The sequence below is a fragment of the Mya arenaria genome, chromosome 13 (genome assembly GCF_026914265.1).
Source record: "Mya arenaria isolate MELC-2E11 chromosome 13, ASM2691426v1".
In the NCBI taxonomy this organism is placed as follows: domain Eukaryota; kingdom Metazoa; phylum Mollusca; class Bivalvia; order Myida; family Myidae; genus Mya; species Mya arenaria.
In genome coordinates this window covers 57,028,789-57,050,700 of record NC_069134.1, presented here as the reverse complement: position 1 = coordinate 57,050,700, position 21,912 = coordinate 57,028,789, and the positions used below count along the sequence as shown (strand labels likewise).

Here is a 21,912-nt window from a genome sequence, read left to right as displayed (position 1 = left end):
ACCGAAATAGGCACTGGATCGTACCGCCACATTGTCCCTGGAAATGCATTTTCATGCAAATTTGCATTTTCTCTAAACCCTTTCCACGCATGAGATATGCAACTGATTTAACACTTAAAAAAAATGTAACCAAATCACTACGAATATTCAGAGCGTAAAACCATTCATCTCATTCCGATTCCTCGATAACAATAATTGTGAATCCGTTACTGCCAATACATTTTGAACTTTGTATAAACCTAATACATGTTTGACCAAAAATACTTAGTGTTGTTGAAATAATCAATCTATGTAGAAAAATAACTTACGTAGCAAATTCGAGCTGTCGACATACGACCTTCGCAAAGTTTATGTCTATACTATCCCCACAGACCGTACCCCATGTTCTATTGTGAAATACTTCAACACGACCCTCTAATTCCGTTGAACCGTTGCGTAGTCTAATAAGGCTTGAACCTGAAAATGAAGTGCAATTATTTAATGGCGTTTAAAGTGTCAATATTTCATTGTGAAAAGCTTCCACCATGCGTATTGCCTGTCGTAAGGTAGTCGAGTAAAAAGGTGGCGATGTTGTCTTTATAATGGAAATGCAAATCAATGGTATGATAATTTGATCAACCTGATAAGACTCACAACCATTGTGCCAAAAATAAAATGTATAAACTAGACATTCTGCAATGCGACCGGGTTTTCAATTTGCCATATTTAAAGGTGTGTGCAAATTTAACTAGTTGCGAAAACGCATAGAAGTATTCAACGATAACTTTTGGCTTCATGTGCTTTTCTATGTTATAATAGAGCATTGTCAACTCACCTATCAATAATACCAAACTCGCCGCTGAATTGAAACATAATTTACAGTCCGGACAAACCAAAACAAAATTAACATTTAAAAACGATTCTTATGTGTGGTATTTGTATTTGACCTTTGCTCTACTAGCATCGGTCTTGCAAGCGACAAGCCGACTTCTTCTGGTGAATATTTGGTATTTGTATATAAACTTTTGCATGGGCAAGATACAACCCGGACACAACACATATTGTTGCTAAACACCCGCCAAAATGGCCACACAAAGGCATTTATATCCGAGCCTGGATTGACTTCGAAGTGAAAGGTTTGATTTTGTGAATTCATTATTGAAATAAGAAATTATTTCCTATACGGGAACGTTTTCATTTCTATTTTGATACACATATTAGAACCATGCTCGGCACAACGTTGCTTAATTAGATTTTGGTAGCCAACAGTAAATAGTCACTGGAATTACTGTGAACTGTTCCATGCGGTCTAGAAAAGTTTGTTGTGAGCTGATAGAACTATGTCGAAGATTTTAGATTTTTTTTTAAATGTAACACATAAATGTTTCCAAAGCAAAAGTGTTTAACCTTTTTGAAAACGAACTTTTTCAAGGATATCCGAATGTTAATATCCAAGTATAAATGGGCGCAGAACTCTTACTTCCTGATTACCAACTGACTCGCAAACTGTTCTTGAACCGATCGTGTGTGTGTGTGTATATACATATATATATGATATATAAGTTAATGCATTTCTAAGACATGAAGCTATGTTATGCACACACGTATGCGGCATATTGTTTTTGCATTAAACGATTGTATTTATTGCCAAGGTAAAAAAGCTTTGTTGCTTATTCTGTACTGTATATATTGTCATTTCTATTATTAATTAGTATTTGTTGGTGATATGAACACGTGAGGTGTAAATAAAGATAAGTTGAGTTTAATGCGTGATAAACGCACGGAAAAGCAATGATAGCTAAGAAAGTATTAATGTTTTAAAAATAATAACCAAAAAATAAAATGTATTAGTTCAATCGAGATGTTCTTGTTCAATGGTTGGAAGTATGGAGGGTTGATCTGATGGATGGATGGAGCGAGGGAGGTAGAAAGGATTGAATGCTTTAAGTACACAATTGAATGTCTGACAAATAAAGAGCTGTTGTATAGCGAAACATTGGAAGAATATCAAGCCGCACATAACACAAAGTGTTATTCTTGACTTTTGAATCACACAGTGATACAAATATATTGCTAACAGCAAAGCTAATATTGCGCCTTCACAGGGGGTCGAGGCTCATGATCAGGAGGGCAAAATGTGCAAAGCAAAATGGCTTTGATATAGTTAACAATGGTACTCGTAACAAGAATTCAATATTTTATAAAACAAATCATGTTTAATAAAAGAAAGTATATCAATAATTCTATAAATCATTTGTGTAACCGGTTATAATTGACATAGGCTTAACATCGTTTCAATGATCGTATAACAAAATAATGACGGCAAGAGTGACACAAACATTCAAATTTATTCGGTTTACAGAATGAATAAAATACAGAGTGAGAATGTTCAGACATGGGTTTACAAGTTTTCTTAGGGAATGATAGACCTTCTTTAGATGACATGGTAGTGTAAATAACACGATCCAAAGTGGACCTCTACTTGTTCAGAGCGCTGGATGTTCATGTTTACATATGGAACTGAAAACAGTGATTAGTGCGTTACAAAAACAGATTAAAGTCTGAAAACGGTTTGCACAAATTAGTAGCCTAATATTCCCACATACCTCGAGTACAAGATGGGGAAATGCCATCCAATTGGCCGTCAGCTTGACATGTTCTTACTAAATTGCCATTTGTAAGGATGTAACCTCCTGCGCATGAGTACGTTACGTTCGTCTTGTAGTCAATCGTTGTCCCCGAATCTGTTGAAGCGTCTTCTACAGCCGGAACGGAGCAGAATCCTGTGATATAATACGAACAAAAGCATTTCAATTCGAATGCAAATTTGAACTTACACTACAAACCCTTTAAGGGAAGTACACAGATTGCATATTATCAACATTTTTAATAGCTTTGATCAAATTGATTTGTTTCATTTATGTATGTGCATAAACACCATGTGACAACGGAAAGCCTCGTATATCAAGCTTAATTCAATTCATTTTCGTTGTAGTACATGTTTTAATGCATACTACTACAGGAAAAGTAAGCAGCCTTGTTGTATTTTCATATCATGATGTTGAAATCATAATCATTGAAATTATAAACAAGAATGTTTGAACAATGATATATATTTTGCCTTAACACTTGAATTATGCTGGATTCCCCTTTTTTATAGACATGTTACACCTTGGACAAGACAACAACAATAATTGTTAACCATCTAATCTTGAGTCATATATCGATCTTTGACCTAATTAAATCAGTTAGCATGCGACATGCTATTTTCTCGTTATGAATATGCGTTTTTTATATCTACCTTAGCATGGCTAAGTTTAAGCCCGGAAACAAAAAAATTCCAAACAACCGTCAACCATCCACCTACCGACATACCGCATAATAATAACCGAGAGTTTCTTTCAGACATTATTATAATAGTGATATCTTACTTTTCATGCACAATAATTGTAAAAATGCCAGTATTTAAAACAAAACTCATAACTGCCAACTTGTGCATCATTACGGTAAAGTTTCCATTTCTGTTCATATACACTAGTACATCACGGCCATCTTTGACATAATGTTTGCTCATAAGGTTATATGAAACTTCAAGTAAATAATGATCTATAAGGTTTTAAGTAAATTATCTATTAGTTCACTTTAGAAGTGATATCGACAAATGTGTCCAAAATATATACAAAAAAAATAAGTTCTGTTTGCGTCTATTTGAAATGTAACGTTCAATTTGTTTAAAATTTGACCTCCATCTTGGACGCCTTTTGAAGCTTGGTATGAAAAAAATGCTGCTTCAAAAATTAATGTAAACTTATTTAATGCTAAACTCCTACTTCCGAACATGTTTCTGTCTCTATTATAAATATTATATGTTTTGTAAGTGATCATTTTAATCTCCGAATGATCAATATGTTCCTTAAGTATTCATCATTAAAGGCTTGTTACATTCGCATTCCATTAAATTGTTTCCCTTTTTTTTCTCAAATGCTTATTGTGTTTCGTTAATACATGTTTTTTGGGTTACTACTTTGTATGTTGGATAAATGCATGTACTGTATTATTATATTATGCATTTACTATCGAACTGCCAAGAAATGGAAGAGTAAAAAATGGTATTTACTACATGTAACTCCGACATCTTCTCCATGAGAACAGTCGTGCTGTCCCCATGGTCTGAACATACACAAGTTGATCACACTTTCGTTTCCTTGACATGTACCATCGTCCAGCCAAATCGGGCCAGTACCTGCACCGTAATAGGTACTCGAAAGTACCTTAACATTGTTCCTGTAATTGGACGAGTTTAAAAAATAAATTATATTTTTCTAGATGATTGACCCTCTCCACTTATGTATATTCTATTATATTTTATTCTAATATTCATAAAGGGACCTTTGTTACTCAATCGCTACAAATGCTTAAAGCGTAAAGACAACCACTTGATTTAGCTTCCTAAATCGAAACTAATACTAATTCATACTAATTCTAGTTCATTTTCACTTAATCATTTGTGTATCTGATACTCATAATAGAGTTAGAATTTTGTGCACGTATAAGTTTTAAAGCAGAGAAAAAATGTTTTCCAAAAATAACAAATATTTGAACAAGAAATACTTCAACAATATTATTTACCTATTCAGGAAAATAACTTACGTAGCATATCCGAGTTGTCGACATACGACCTTGGCAAAATTAATGTCTGTACGATCATTGCAGATCGTACCCCATGTTCCATTGTGAAGTACTTCAACACGACCGCCTGACTGCGTTGAACCGCTACGTAGTCTTATAGCACTTGAACCTAAATAATAATGAAAATGTTTTTGAATTTCAATTTAAACGAGGTTTTTAAAATGTCGACGTTCCATTTTGAAAAGCTGCCGCAAGTCCATCCGCATGCTGTGAAGTAGTCGAAAAAACATGGTAATGGTTTTGCCTGAAAAATGGAAATATTGAATATATAATCAAGCAAGACTTTTGCACTTTGAAAACGTATTTACTAAACAGGTCTCAGTTCGTCCAGTTTTCATTTTGCGCAATAAGAAGGTTTGTGAATTTTTTGTTGGATAAGCATGCAGATGGGTAAAGGTGATGGTATGATTTATACTTTATATGCTTCTTTATGTTAAAGGTAGGGCTTTGTCGAACTAATGAAATAGTTCTACAAAGGACTGCTTAAGTATATATAGAATTCGTGTTATGTATATGCATCTCATACCGCTTTACTGGCATTGTGCATTTACTAGGAATGTAAGTGGTGACAAATTGATGAATATGCGTGTAAACAATTGGAATACAAGCAAATTATACTCTAACCTTAATAATGTGACCTTTAATGTTCAACTAACTTTTAGCTTTGAAAACTGATCTGAAGAATGGGACTAGACAACATATTGTTCCATTATCGGCAAACCAATATTTTCTCAAAATAAGCCTAGGAATGTTAATAACAGTCTGTTTGAGGCCGTTTATACATCAATTTACATGATTCATAATATATTCCGTCGCTGTCTCAGCTGCGTTTACCCGTTAAAAAGGGCATATTGGTTTCCAAGTTTATAGTGTGAATTTTAAGCTTGTGAAAGTCATGTGCCTAGAACAGATACATAAACCGATGCTTTTTAAATATACCTGTATCTACGTGGTAAACAAATCCAGAAAAATACACATAAAATGCGAAAGGTTAATGTGCTTTGAGCGATGTGATTAGACATTTAGTAACACAACAAAATCAATTTGAAGTATGTTTTTTACAATCTTATTTCTTTTGCAGTTGTATCTTTTGTTATTATTATTATTATTATTATTATTATTATTATTATTATTATTATTATTTACCAAACTTATATAGCGCCCTTTTCATATACACGTTCAAAGGCGCTTTACAACGATATAATCTGATAGCTAACTACAAGCACTATCATTAAAATACTAGACAGCTATTGAACAATAAATGTACAACATACTAAAACATATGAAACACAATAAAATGAAATGTGGTATTTAACTGGTCGTCTGAATTAAAAACAATAAATATCAATATCATATGATAAAAAAATAGTCTAGCGAAACTTTGAAAGAAATTAAAAATGATATTAATATAATTTACGCCCGACATCTAAATTGCATTTATATATTGTATCAATAGTCTAAAACAGATTACAAAGGATATGTAACTGTACTAAAAGATCATGGTAGAATTAAAACAGGTTGTAAAATTATGTTTAAAATCACATAATGGTCACACAGTCTTCGTGAATCACTGTAAGTGCTTTGTTTTGAGATCGCAGATTCCTTCGTGGTTTGTAAACACATAGCATTTCTTCCATATTATGGTGATTTTCCGTTTAAAGCTTTGTAGGTATGCGTTAAAATTTTAAACTGAATTCTGTATTGCACTGGAAGCCAATGTAGTTCTTTAAGTATAGATGTGATATGATCGTACCGCAAGGTTCTGGTGATGATGCGGGCAGCTGTATTTTGAACGATCTGCAGTTTGTTGACTAATGTTTGAGATACTCCATACAGTAGTGCATTGCAGTGATCTAGGCGCGAGATAACCAATGAAGTCACACGTTGTTTATATGCATCAATTGTCAGATATTTCTGAATTCTGCCTATTTGTCTAAGATGTAAATAACATGATCTGCACACTGAATTAACGTGATCTTCCGTATTCATGTTTGAATCAAAGATGGCACCTAAATTTTTTACATTAACAGACTGTTTAACTTTCGAGTCACCGACGGTTACCGATAGATCTTCAATGTGTTTGGAGTAATGAGGAGATGAGAACATGATGACTTCTGTTTTATCAGTGTTAAGTTTGAGCATGTTTAGATTCATCCATGATATTATGTCTCGAAGGCACGATTGAAAGCGTTGTAATATTTCTTCCTTAGAAATGTCATCTAATGGTTTGAAAGATAAAAACAGCTGTGTTTCATCGGCGTAGAGATGGTATTGCAGCCCATGCTCTTTGTTGTCAGCTCTCTTTAATGTGACTTTGACTTTTGACATTAAATAAAACTATGCACAAAGTGTAGCCACATGCTCGCCCAACCGCCTGTTTGCAAACAGGTTTTTCTTTAGACTTAGTAATGTTTTACTTTCCATTCAATTTTGTAAAATAAAAATGCCATTATTTCAAGCAAAATTGAGAACTGTCAACTGGTACAATAAATTTTGTTTATTTTAAATTTATTTTTTAAACCATATGAACAAAACGGCAATGTTCGGGACAAAAGGTTGGCTTAGTAGATTATATGTAGTCGAGCTCACTAAATATATTCAAAATAACAGATATAATTCCAACAAAAGTTCAAATATCGTAAACAAACTCCTATTTGGAGAAAAACTTTGTTTAATTTTGGCGGCAATTTTGGATGCCTTTTTGAGCTTGATTTAGTCAAAATGCTTAATAATTGCATCAATGAATACTCTTTCAATAATTAAAATAAAATATGATGGTTTCTAACTAAATGCACACATGTGAATGAAAAGTTATATTTTGAGGCCATTTTTAGAATAACATTTATTCCATTACTAAGACTACCAGCTAATGATATATTTATTTATACTGAGTTCAAACAAAACGCTTTTAATGTCGTGAATGTCTTCTGTTTATATGGAATTATTTCGATCTCCGATTGGTAATTAAATTTTCTGAATGATTTACTACATACGGATTTACTTTTGTTGTTTTTTCCAGTAATACTGATATTTATTATACATTGAACTTCTGTTTTGTACCTTATGGTTTAATCATGTATGTAAACTACATGTATTTATATATATCATTGATGATTAAACTATGCTATCAAACAATTCGTGTTCAATGCATTTGTACCCTTCAGAAATGGATATATAAAAGGTGACATATACTACATGTAACTCCGACATCTTCATTATGTCCGCAGTTGTGCTGTCCCCATGGGCTTGAGATACACAAATCGACCATAGTCTCGTTTCCTTGACAAGTAACATCGTCCAGCCAAATCTGGTCACTGCCTTCACCAAAGTAGGCACTCGATCGTACTGCCACATTGACCCTGGAAATGCATTCTCTCTAATCTAAGACCCTTTCCACTCATAAGATATGCAACTGATTTGATATTTAGAAAAACAACTGGTAACCAAATCACTACGAATGTTCAGAGCAGAGCATAAAAACATTCATCTCATTCCGATCCCTCGATTAAAATACTTGTGAATCCGTTAAGTACTGCCAATACATTTTGAACTTTTTTGCATGATAAAGTGATTAAAGCTGCACTCTCACAGATTTATCATTTAACTATTGGAAAGACAAAATATTTGCGTTATTATCTGCAAACCAATGATATAAGATTACTGACTAAAAGATCGCACATTTTCATTCGAATATAATTGTTTAAAGGCTTAAACCGTTACTAACGTTTTAAGAGAAATGCATAAAATATCAATTTTTGAACTTAAATTCAAAAATATGCGATCTATTTTTTTCAGCAGTCTTATTTAACTTGATTCCAAGGTTTTTCGCAAGAATTGGCTTGTTCCAAGACAAAAATCCAAGTACATGTTTGACCAAAAATACTTAATGTTGTTTTAATAATTTATTTATGTAGAAAAATAACTTACGTATCAAATTCGAGCTGTCGACATACGACCTTCGCAAACTTTATGTCGAAACCATCCCCACAGACCGTACCCCATGTTTCATTGTGAAATACTTCAACACGACCCTCTAATTCCGTTGAACCGTTGCGTAGTCTAATAAGACTTGAACCTAAAATGCATCTCAATTATTTCATGGCGTTTAAATTGTCAATATGCCATTGTGAAAAGCTGCCACAATGCGTATTGCCTGTCGTTAGGCAGACGATTAAAGATGGTGGCGATGTTGTCTTTATGATGGAAATTAAATTCAATGTTATAATAATTTGAAAATTCTTATAGGACTCACAACCATTGTGCCAAAAAGAAAATATTTTAACTAGACATGATGATAATTATGCGACCGGGTTTTCAATTTGCACTACTTAAAGGTCTGTGCAAATTAAAGTAGTTGTGAAAAAGCATGGAAGTAGTCAAGGATACTTTTTGGCTTCATCAGCTCTTTTATGTTATAATAAAGCACTGTCAACTCACCAATAATACCAAACTCGCCGTCTAATTGTAATAATAAAATCGTTGTGTGAAAAATTGTTGAAACATATATCAAGTATTTTGATATATATTGAGCGTTTATTTTTATTGAGCTTAGCGTGGAATGTAAGTGGTTGCAACACTATATCACAAACACGCGAAATACAAGAACATTTATTGCATCAATGACCCTTCAAGCGTGGCAATGACCTTAAACCGTCTTACATTCAATATGATAGTTTGTGATATCGTCCAAATCACGGAAAACTTACAGACCGACGAAGCTAAAATACAAGAAATTCTAATTAATTAACCTTGAGTGTGACTTTTACCTTAGACCTACTGACATGGGTTAATAACGCAAATCATCGACATTTGGTGGTTAATATTTGTGCCGTGTAATTATTTTCGGACATGTTGCAGTCCGGACGAACCAAAATTAACATTTTCAAACGATTCTTAAGTGTGGTATTTGGTATTGCTCTACTAGCATCGGTCTTGCACGAGACAGGCCGGCTTCTTGTGGTGAATATTTGGTATTTGAATATCAACATTTACATGGCCAAGATACAACCCGGACACAACACATATTGTTGCTAAACACCCGCAGAAACGGCCGCACAAACGCCTTTATATCCCGACCCAGATTGACTTTCGCAGACAAAGGTATGTTATTTTGAATTCATTTTTGAAATAATTATAGGTTATTTAACATTGTACTGAACAATTTATACAGACCTTTTTATTCTATACCTATAAATATAATCCCAAATATATTCTTTATTGTACAGAAAATGTTAATCAAAAATAATAATCATAAAAATAATACTAAAAACGGTAAAAATACTACTACTACAACAACAAGTACTACTACTACTACTACAATTAATAATAATAAAAATAATACTAATAATAATAATAATAATAATAATAATAATAATAATAATAATAATAATAATAATATTAATTATGATAAAAATAATAATTATTTATAGTTATAATAATATCCGTGTTTCCAACGACAATATTGATCCGATAATAACAGAAGCTTTATCGTAATGCTTTATTATGAGCGCCTGTTGATTCGGATTTTCATTCGGAACCTTTTCACGGGTTTCGTTCTTTATCATAGGTACAACATGGGATCTGTGATTCGTACAATACGGAAAAAAATATGGGATTTTTGTACGCGCGTGCGTCCAAATACGGAAATATATTGTACGGTCACTTAGTTCAAAAGAGCTTCTACGATTGGACGTATAAATAAGGTATAGAATAAGACATTATTTCCTATACGGGAACGTTTTCATTTCTATTTTGATACACATTTTAGAACTATTCTCGGGTGAATAGTCACTGGAAATCCTACTGTGAACTGTCTCATGCGGTCTAAAGAAGTTTGTTATGGACTAATAGATCTATGTCGAAGATTTTTTTTAAAATGTAACACCAAAATGTTTCCAACGCAACAATGTATTATACTTTTAAAAACTAACTGTTTCAAAGATATCCGAATGTAAATTGCTCAGCTCTGGTCTAAAATACCAACGATTTCTCTGCAAAGATGTTTCAACTGTGATGAAGGAGGTAATATCGTAGAAATAAACAGCGTATATAAATGCAGTATATACGAACCAGATAGATGGTGCATTATCGCTGACATCAGAACTTGACGTCAACCTTGCCTAGGAACAAGTATAAATGGACGGAGATACATTCTTCCGCGCACTTCTTGGCGCAGAACTCATTGTTTCTGACTATCAACTGACTCGCAAACAGTTCTTGAGGCGACCGTGTATGTATATATATATATATATATATATATATATATATATATATATATATATATATATATATATATATATATATATATATATATATATATATATATACATGACATATAACATGACATATAAGTTTATGAATGTCTAAGACATAAAGCTGTGCTATGCATATACAAGTATGCGGCATATTGTTTTGGCATTGAACAATTGTATTTATTGCCAAGGTAAAAAAGCTTTTCTGCTTAATCTATATTGTCATTTCTATTAATAATTATTTATTATTAGTTTATTTTAATAACACGTGAGGAGTAAATACAGATACGTTGAGTTTAATGCATGATAAATGCGTGGAAAAGACAATGATAGTTAAGAAATTATTGAAAATAATAACATAAAAAACAAAACGTATTAGTTTCTTATTATATGTTCTTGTTCAGTGGATGGAAGGATGGATGGTTGAATTGATGGATGGTTAGAGCGAGGGAGGAAGGAAGGATTTATTGCTTGAAGTACACAATTGAATGTCTGGCAAATAAAGCGCTGTTTCATAGCGAAATATTGTAAGATTATTAAGCGTCACATAACATAATGTGTTAATTCTTGACTTGTGAATCACACAGCGATCTAAACATCACCCAATCAGCAAAACTTATACTGCGCCTAACCAGGAACCGAGGCTTATAAAAACCAGGGCAAATATGCAAAGAAAAATGGCATTCATATAGTTTACAATGGTACTCGTAACCAGACTTTAATATATTGTTAAACAAATTATTTTGTATAAAAAAAGTATCAAGAGTTAGATAAATCATTTTTGTAACAGGTTAAAATTGACATAGGCTTAACATCGTTTCAATGATCGTATTACACAAAAAAAGACGGCAAGGGTGACACAAAAATTCAATATAATTTGGTTTACAGAATGAATAAAATACTGAGTGAGAATGTTTAGGCTTGTGTTAACAAGTATTCGAAGTGGAATGATGAGCCTTCGATAAATAACATGGTAGTAAAAGAAACACGATGTAAAGTGGACCTTTATGTTTTCAGAGCGCTGGTTGTTCATGTTCACACTTGAAACTGAAAACAGTGTTTGGTGCGTTACATAAACAGATTAAAATGTGAAAGAGGTTTGCACAAATTAGTAGCTGAATATTCATACCTAATACCCACATACCTCGAGTACAAGTTGGGGAAATACCATCCAATTGGCCGTCAGATTGACATGTTCTTACTAAACTGCCATTTGTAAGGAAGTAGCCTCTTGCGCATGAGTACGTTACGTTCGTCTTGTAGTCAAGTGTTGCCTCCGAATCTGTTGAAGCGTCTTCTACAGCCGGTACGGAGCAGAAACCTGTGATATATTACGAACAAAAGCATTTCAATTCGAATGCAAATTTGAACTTACACTTCAAACCCTTTAAGGAAATTAAACAGATTGTACATTTTCAACAATTTTACTTACTTTGTTCAAATTGATTTGCTCCATTTATGTATGTGCATAAACACCATACGAAAACGGAAAGCCTCATACGTAATGCTATCAAGCTTAATTCAATTCAATTTCAATTTCGTTGTACATGTTTTAATACATACTACTACAGGACAAGTAAGCAGCCTTGTTGTATTTTCATATCATTATGTTAATTATCTTTTATAGATGGCTGTGTTAAAATTCTTTAATATGAGTCTTTTTGTCTTTTCATAAAACACTGTGTGGGAATGGACACCGGATATAACTCAAAAAGTGATAAGTAAACAGACAATTAACCTTACGACAGGATTTGATTGACAGGTCCAATCAGCCAATTAGAATACAGCGCTGATAAGCCATGTTGTTATCCGCCATTTTGTCCGTCGAACTGACCAGAGTCCGTCATATACATGCATTGGCATATCCTCGCCTTTTTAGTATTATAGTACAAAGTTTTGTAAAGATATTTGTTATTTGGATACAAGTTAGCCAGACCAGCGTGTAATTCATTCCGTTTTCGAAATCAGCAAGTCATTTAGAAAAATGCAATCGCTGGATCAGACTCTGTGGAAGACATCACCAACAGTTGAACTTAGAAATTTTGAAAGATCGCTTAAAGGCGAAACATCTATACGTCTGTACAAAAGTACGTTTTGAACAGAACTACTTATTTGCTTATAAGGGTGGCAATTCAATCCGCTTTAAATTTATTACATACTGAGGTTGTCCATCCTTGACTTAAATTAGTGTCTATTTTTAAACTTAAAACATCGTACGTTTGTGCTTTCGCTTGTGTTGTCAAATCGGCATTAATGGCCATTTAATATCAGGTTACAACATGGACACGATTGATTTCATTCAAGATAGAGGTATTTTAGTTGATACCGACTACCGTAATATATGCTTATAAACTGCTTTGCTTTCAAAGTTAATCAAAAAATATTGGACAACTAATTTTTGTCCGAACCAGCGCATGCTTCTGAATCTCATCTACTCGTATGGTTACCATTTAAACAATGGCTCTTGTAGCTGTCATTTCGAAATACTGTATAGATTTCTTATTTCATATCAGCACTTTGTCGACGTGAAACCCAGTCAAGTAAACCCTGACCCTCAAGCAGCTACTTCTGTACTGAATTTGACCAGCTTACACCGGGACCGGCTCACACCAGCTAGACCTCTTCCAAAAATCAGATTGATATCTGAGCCAACCCCCCAAAAAACAAGAACAGAACGGTCTGAATCGTTAAGGTTATTTGCTATATTAATAAATTTATTTCACTGTACATTTAAATCAATTATTGAGTTCACTTGATTCTGCCAATCATGTGCTGTAAAGACTAACTGTAGACTCTTATAATGAATAAAGAACAAGTCAAACATGTACATGATTTCAATGTTATTCTTATATTTGGTGCTAATAACGTACATATATTATCTTTTATAATAGTTCATCCCATTATTAAAGTTGCACTCTCACAGATTTCTGTTTTGACACTTTTTTTGTTTGAGAATTTGTTTATCATTCTTTAAACTAAGTCCTTATATATAACTACAAAGCAAACCTCATTGGGCCAAAATATGATAAATGCAATCGGATCTTTTTTAAGTTGTCAAAGAGTGCAGCTTTAACAGTGAAAAATAACTTCTGCTTATGCTATATATTTTAAAATAGAATTGCCAATGCAATAAACAAATGTACACCTACAATACCATACATAAGCACCAACGAAATATCAAAGTTTAAGTAATGTTTGAAACACAACAATGTATTAATCTGATATTAAATATGAAATAACTGGTGTTACATTCCATGACTAAAGCTAACACCAAAGAGGTATATCCTTCCAAGAATCCAACAACACAACATGCTGAACAACTTCAAGGACTCTCATCAAAAGACCACACCTCCTGAAATAAATAAAAGATGCCACTATTAAAATAAATCAGTTACATGTCTTGTTTAATATATATATTCTGGCTGTAAATACTACTTTATTTTCCATATGTATATAATAATGAAATATTGACAAGAAAATAGCTAACTGTATGTTTTGTGGTTGTTGTCTTTTTCCTGGACAAATAATCCATAACTTTTGTACAGCAAAGTAAAACTTAATGTTATAAAAAGCTTTAAAACAGGTCCTTCCGATTATTTGTAAAACTTGCCATCATTATCTTACGGCTGACATTGGCTGGGCTGGCAAATACCATGGGGGCGGTTTTTCCTGGTCTTACTTTAGGTCGCGGTAGGCTTGTTGAAGACAATAAAAACGGGACTTCCTTATACCCATCAATCAGAATACTTTAATGGTGGCAGCGGTAAACAGCAGGTGACCCTCCATCAGCCTTAACTGGTTAATGGGAGAGGGTAGTGTGTGTTGGTTAGAACTAGCTTCCCGGTCAGCTTTGTTGGTAAGAGCGCCGTGCTAGTTTTCTGGTGGTCGTAAGTTTAAGCCCCCCACCGGGTGCACTTTTCCTCCCAGGTTTACTTTAACAGCCAGGAGTGTGAACATGTTCCACAATTTCTGTAAGAACAAGAATCAAAGCATGTGAATGTTTAGCAATGCAAAAGTTACAGATTGGTATCACCTACAATTGTCATTTGTCAACTATGACACTATTATTTATAAGGGTGTGTGTTCAGGCGCTGAGAACTGAAACTTGTTAAACATTAACTTAATAAACCATATAAACCATGCTCAAACTATAACATATAAGGTTATATATAGCTGGCATGTAACTGTCAATTTATGTCACTTCCGGGTTCCCCATTCCGGCCATTCATGATATACTCATATTGTGTGATGATTTAGTCTTTGTTTCAACAATCCTGTATATGTCCGGTGTTATTAAAAGTTAAATTTACCCTTGTTTACAGTATGCGCCAGACACACGCTTTTCCTTTGTATCGATGTCAATGTTGACGACATGGCGGCTATCCGATTTCTCCGACTTGAATAGATTTGACCCCGTAAATGTTAGATATCGTCGTCCTCTAAAGATATATCGAGCTTTCTGATGTAGCAGCCAGTTATAAATTTATTTGCCTACTGTTTTCTTTTCGCAGTATAATGTCACATTTATGATAATTTGGCCCAAAACCGTCAGGAATATCGGTAAGCGAAACGACGCAAGGCGCCATTGCTTCCTTGTTTGTTTCACGGACATAGACAGAGTTCGCTCCCTTGATATCAGGGGGCGTGGCTTAGTAGCCGCTGTCGTAAGGTCAATTATGCAGTTGTTTTTCTCTACCAAAGGTAAGATTTTGCTGTATTAACGCATATCTACCGTATCCACAAATGCAAAAAGTGTTTGGACTAATAGCTGAATGCTCAATTTGGTCTATGGTGTACTTTAAAGTGCTTACGTTTTAGCAGACCTCGAAAAATGTTTATTCAAAACTGAGATGATCACCTCGAAAGTAAGAGAATTTATATCAAATAAATAAAAAATCTGAATCGAAGGATTTCACAGGCATAAGCTCAACAATTTTAATAGTAAGAACTGGTAATGTAAGTTTAAATCTGTTAAAGATATGCCTAATAAATATTCACAGTTATGTACTGGGGATAGCTGTATTATGTACTTGATAGTTTCAAAGTGAGAAATGTGTCCTGGTGATAACATGTAAAATGGGACAAAAATTGATAGTAACACTGTTAATATATAATATACATTTATGTCTATTTCAAACTTTCAAATAATCAGTAAAAAGTGAGAGTACAATTTGATAAAAATTATTGAGCAAACTTTAGTCAAGAATGAGTTTGATCCATGCTCTCCTAAATGAACGTATATATGCAAGCTGCTTATCAGGGTTGGTCACAATACATACTTTCTCACTGAAGTGAACGAGCAGAGACCATTATTCTGTTCTACGTATTAGCAACCGCGAAAAGCTTCACGTGTTCAAAATTTGATCACAATATTTCATTCCCTACTGCTGACTTTCAGTGTGCAAAAACGTATTACTTGATTTACATAGCAATACTATATATATGAATAGCAAACACCACATAAATGCTACGACCATATGTTTTGTGTTCCTCAATAAATCAGATAACCGGTGTAAATCATATATTTAGATATTTGCGACTCGAACGTTGATGCTTGTGAAAAACACATAATGGTTAACTAATTTGTATTAATGAAACAGTTTTAAGTGCATACAGATACAAAAAATCTGCAACATTTTGTTGCTTTCATCCCTCGATATGGACAACATCAAACAATTTCCCTCGAGCTCGCGTATAGGAAAATGGCCGTAATCATTATCACAGTCTCTTTATTCTAAAAACATCGTTACTATCCTCAGTCTACTTAATAGCTATCCCCTGCGGAGTTATTTATTTGCTTCATCTATCCCCAGTACACCGCCAGGGCATCAAAAGGTATGAATATCTCCGTAACAACAAAATATATCGTATTGATATTTAAAACGTTACTAGATAATGTTATTACAAAGAAATCGCTCGATTCAGTTTTTATTCTGATTTTAAATTTGTTCATTTATGTTTAAAATCGTGCCACATAAATGAACATTTGCGAGCGATCATGCAACTTTTGGCGAGAATTGGGCTATTATACAAAAGAGGAGACACATTTCCATCAAACACCTATATTGAAGTTATTCGAAACTCTTCGATTTTGATAAATATATAACCATTAAATGCAAAAAAAATGATAGAAAACTTTCCATATGTCAAAACCAAACGCTTATCGATTTATCACTTTTGAGCTAAAGCTCCGGTGTCCATTGCCCAACAGTGTAAAAACGTATTCAAAACAATTTATTCAGCTTGACATGAAGAAAATTAGTAATATCTATAAAAAATGATTTTCTTATGAGGAAAATATTGTTTTGTTACGTTTTTGAATAAATAAAAGAAAAAGGGCCAAAATCATAATAAAAAAAATTGCTTATCAAAAGAATTTTTGAGAGGCAAACTTAAAATGTGTTATATATCTGATAGTTATGAAAGAAAAGCCAATTGTAGCAAATGCTCATTGACATGGTACTTATACTACTACTACTACTACTACTACTAATACCACTACTACTACTACTACTACTACTACTACTACTACTACTACTACCACCACTACTACTACTACTACTACTACTACTACTACTACTACTACTACTACTACTACTACTACTACTACTACTACTACTACTACTACTACTACTACTACAACCACTACTACCTCCTACAACTACCCAGACATCAAAATTATTTCTTCTACTACTACTACTACTAATCCTTCTCCTCTTCACCTCCTCCTCCTACAACTACTACTACTACCACTACTACTACTACTATTACTACTACTACTACTACTACTACTACTACTACTACTACTACTACTACTACTACTACTACTACTACTACTACTACTACTACCACCACGAATACTACTACTACAAATAACTACGAATACTACTACAACAACTACTACTACTACTACAACTACTACTACTACTACTACTACTACTACTACTACTACTACTACTACTACTACTACTACTACCTCCTACAACTACCCAGACACCACAACCACCAACACATTTGAGCTATATTGGATTCCCTATTTTATGGTCATGTTACACCTTGGACAAGACAAAAGACAATAATTGATTAATCCTGAGTAATATATCAATCTTTGACCTACTCACATCAGTTAGCATGCGACATGCTATTTTCTCGTTATGAATATGCGATTTTGGCATGGCAAAGTTTAAGCCGGAAACAAAACAAAACAAATTATTGCCAAACAACCGTCTAACCGTCCGCCTACCGACATACCTCAAATTAATAACCGAGATAGTCATTCAGACTTCATTATAATAGTGATAACTTACTTTGCATGCACTATTGTAACAATGCCAGTATTTTAAACAAAATTCATAACTACCATCGTGTACAATCATTTCTTTAAAGTTTTCATTTCTGTTCATATACACTAATACATTACGGCCATCTTTGACAAATTGTTTGTTTATTAGGTTATAAGAAACTTAAAGTAAATAATGATAAATAAGGTTTTAGTTGATTTATCTAATTTATCTATAAGTTCAATTTTGAAGTGATATCACCAAATATGTCCAAAATATCAAGTCCTTTTTTTCGTCTATTTGTAAGTGAACGTTCATTCTGATTAAAATTTGGCATCCATCTTGGACGCCTTTTTGAGCTTGGAATGGTCAAAATGCTGCTTCAAACATATATGTATACGTATTCAATGCTAAACTCCTTCTTCCGAACATCTTCCTGTCACTATTGTGAATATTGTGTTTTGTAAGTGATTATTTTTTATCTCCGAATGATCATTATGTTATTAAAGTATTTATTATTAAAGGCTTGATACATTTGCATTCCATTTAATTGTTTCCCTTTTTCTCAAATGCAAACTATGCTTGTTGAATACATGTTTATTTTATTTTTTTGGTTTAAACTTGGTATGTTGGATAAATGCATGTACTGTACTATTATATTATGCATTTTCTATCAAACTGCCAAGAAATGGAGAAGTAAAAGATGATATTTACTACATGTGACTCCGACATCTTCTCCATGAGAACAGTCGTGCAGTCCCCAAGGTCTGAACATACACAAGTTGATCGAACTTTCGTTTCCTTGACAAGTACCATCGTCCAGCCAAATCAGGCCAGTACCTGCACCGTAAAAGGCACTCGAACGAACTGTAACATTGTCCCTGTAATTTGACAAGACTAATAAATAAATATTTTAATTCTAGATGATTGACCCGTTCCTCTAGTGATATTTTAATAGTCAAAAAGGGACATTTTGATACTCAATCGCTATAAAAGCCTAAAGCGTAAATACAACCACTTGATTCAGATTCCTAGATCGAAAGTAATACCAATTCATACTAATTCTAGGTCATTTTCACTTCATTATTTGTGTATATGATTCTGCTTATAAAGTTGGAATTTTGTGCATGTATGAGTTTTAAAGCGGAGAAAAAATGTTTTCCAAATATTTGACCCCGAAATACTTCAACAATATTATTTACCTATTCAGGAAAATAACTTACGTAGCATATCCTAGCTGTCGACATACGACCTTGGCAAAGTTTATGTCTGTAAGATCATCACAGATCGTACCCCATGTTCCATTGTGAAGTACTTCAACACGACCTCCTAATGGCGTTGAACCGCTACGTAGTCTTATAGCACTTGAACCTAAAAAATAAAGAAAATGCTTTTGAATTTCAATTTAAACGAGGTTTTTAAAATGTCGACGTTTCATTTTGAAAAGCTGCCGCAAGTCCATCCGCATGCCGTTAGGTAGTCGAAAAAACATGGTAACGGTATTGCCTGAAATATGGAAATATTGAACATATAATCAAGCAAGGCCTTGTCTCTTTGAGGTCTCTAATATAACTTGCAACCATTGTTCCTTAAAGAAAACGTATTTACTAGACAGTTCATAGTTGGCACTCGTTTGTGCCAATTTAACTCGTGTAACACAAAATACATGGTAACGGTATCAAGCAAGGCTTGATACTTTGAGGTCCCTAATATGACTCGCAACCATTTTTCTTGAAAATAAAACGTATTAACAAGACAGGTCACAGTTCGTCCAATTTTCATTTTGCGCAATAAGAAGGTTTGTGCAAACTGAATTTGTGTAGGATAAGCATGCAGATGGGTAAAGGTAATGGTTTGATCTATACGCTTCTCTATGTTAAAAGTAGTGCTTTATCGAACTGATTAAACAGTTCTGCAGAGGGCTGCTGAATGAAATATCGAAAACTTGTTATGTATATGGGTCTGATACCGCATTACTAGCAGTGTGTTTTTTTCGATTAATGAACGCAATTGCCGAAAGGCAGTTCATTTAAGGAATGGAAATTGAGGTGTAAATATTGTATAATAAACGTTTAGCTTTAAACACTGATCTAAATGTGACTAGACACCAGATTGTCTCAATATCGGCAAACAAGAATTTCCTCAAGATAAGCCTAGAAATGTTAAAAACAGTTTGTTTGAGGTCGATTATACATCAATTTACAAGATTCATAATATATTCCGTCGCTGTCTCAGCTGCGTTTACCCGTTAGTAAAGGGCATATTGGTTTTCAAGATACATTAACCGACTCTTTTTGAATATACCTGTATCTTCGTGGTATACAAACCTAGTAAAATTTTAATTGGAAAAACACATAAATGCGAAAGGTAAATGTACTGTGAGCGATGTGATACGCCAGTTAGTAAGGTTCAATGAGTTTTACACAACGAAATCGATTTGAAGTATTATTTTTTTACAAATTTAGTTCTTTTGCAGTTGTATCTTTTGTTGTCAAGTCTCTTTAATGTGACATTGACTTTTGACATTAATAAAACAATGCACCAAGTTTTGTCACACGCTCACCCAACCGCCTGTTCGCAAACAAACCCGAATTTAATATTCTAGGTTTTAGACTATATATTACTTTTCATTCAGTAATGTAAAAATGCCATTATTTCAAGCAAAATTTAGACCTGTCAACTGGTACAATAAATACAATAAATACGGTGAAGTTTTAATTTCTTTTTAAACCATACGAACATAACAGCAATGTTTGAAAAAAGGTTGGCTTATTAGATTATATGTAGGCGAAATCATTACATATATTCAAAAAAAACAAATAGAAGTCTAACAATAGTTCCCATATCGTAAACAAAACTCCTATTTGGAAGAATACTTTGTTTATTTTTGGCAGCATTCTTGGACGCCCTTTTGAGCTTGATTTAGCTTTATAATTGCATCAATGTATACCTTTTCAATGTTTAAAATAAAATATGATGATTCCTCACTAAATCCACACATGTGAATGAAACTCAAAATTAAGTTATATTTTGAGGCCATTTCTAGAATAATATTTATTCCATTATTAAGACAACTAACTAATGATTTATTTATTTATACTGAACACAAACAAACCGCTTACATTGTCGTAAATATCTTATGTTGATATGGAATTATTTTGATCTCCTATTGGTTATAAATGTTTCTTGTTTAATAATGTGGGTATACTGTATATATCATTGAAGTCTGAACCATGTTATCAAACTATTCGTTTTCAATCCATTTGTAACCTTCAGAAATGGATAAATAAAAGGTGACATATACTACATGTAACTCCGACATCTTCATTGTGTTCGCAGTTGTGCTGTCCCCACGGGCTTGAAATACACACATCGATCATAGTCTCGTTTCCTTGACAAGTAACATCGTCCAGCCAAATCTGGTCACTGCCTTCACCGAAATAGGCACTCGATCGTACCGCCACATTGTCCCTGGAAATGCATTCTCTCTAATCTTTGCCCTTTCCAATCATAAGATATGCAACTGATTTGACATTTAAAAAACAACAATTGGTAACCAAATTACTACGAATATTCTGAGCGTAAAGCCATTTATCTCATTCCGATTCCTGATTAAAAATAATTTTAAATCCCTTACAGCCAATACATTTTCAACTTTTATGCATGTTAGAGTGATTAAGGCAAAGACATTTGTGCATAAATCCAATTCACGT

The 21,912-nt window shown here is 33.4% G+C and overlaps 2 protein-coding genes across 10 annotated transcripts in view; both read right to left on the bottom strand.

The window, feature by feature from the left end:
- LOC128215411 (cadherin-12-like) overlaps positions 1 to 21,912 on the bottom strand; it is a 152,739-nt gene that overhangs the window by 68,543 nt on the left and 62,284 nt on the right. The window lies entirely within an intron of this gene.
- The window catches only part of LOC128214269 (deleted in malignant brain tumors 1 protein-like), a 67,933-nt gene that overhangs the window by 26,583 nt on the left and 19,438 nt on the right, over positions 1 to 21,912 (bottom strand). For all 9 annotated transcript variants that reach the window (XM_052920644.1, XM_052920642.1, XM_052920645.1 and 6 more), the window contains exons 12-22: positions 21,504 to 21,670; positions 19,423 to 19,570; positions 18,914 to 19,080; positions 12,064 to 12,240; positions 8,596 to 8,743; positions 7,861 to 8,027; positions 4,630 to 4,777; positions 4,097 to 4,263; positions 2,586 to 2,762; positions 309 to 456; positions 1 to 37 (exon numbers count right to left, since the gene is read on the bottom strand). The exon at positions 1 to 37 is cut by the window's left edge and continues 130 nt beyond it. In XM_052920644.1, the coding sequence (XP_052776604.1) occupies positions 1 to 37; positions 309 to 456; positions 2,586 to 2,762; positions 4,097 to 4,263; positions 4,630 to 4,777; positions 7,861 to 8,027; positions 8,596 to 8,743; positions 12,064 to 12,240; positions 18,914 to 19,080; positions 19,423 to 19,570; positions 21,504 to 21,670 (1,651 nt within the window). The remainder of the gene's footprint in view (positions 38 to 308; positions 457 to 2,585; positions 2,763 to 4,096; positions 4,264 to 4,629; positions 4,778 to 7,860; positions 8,028 to 8,595; positions 8,744 to 12,063; positions 12,241 to 18,913; positions 19,081 to 19,422; positions 19,571 to 21,503; positions 21,671 to 21,912) is intronic.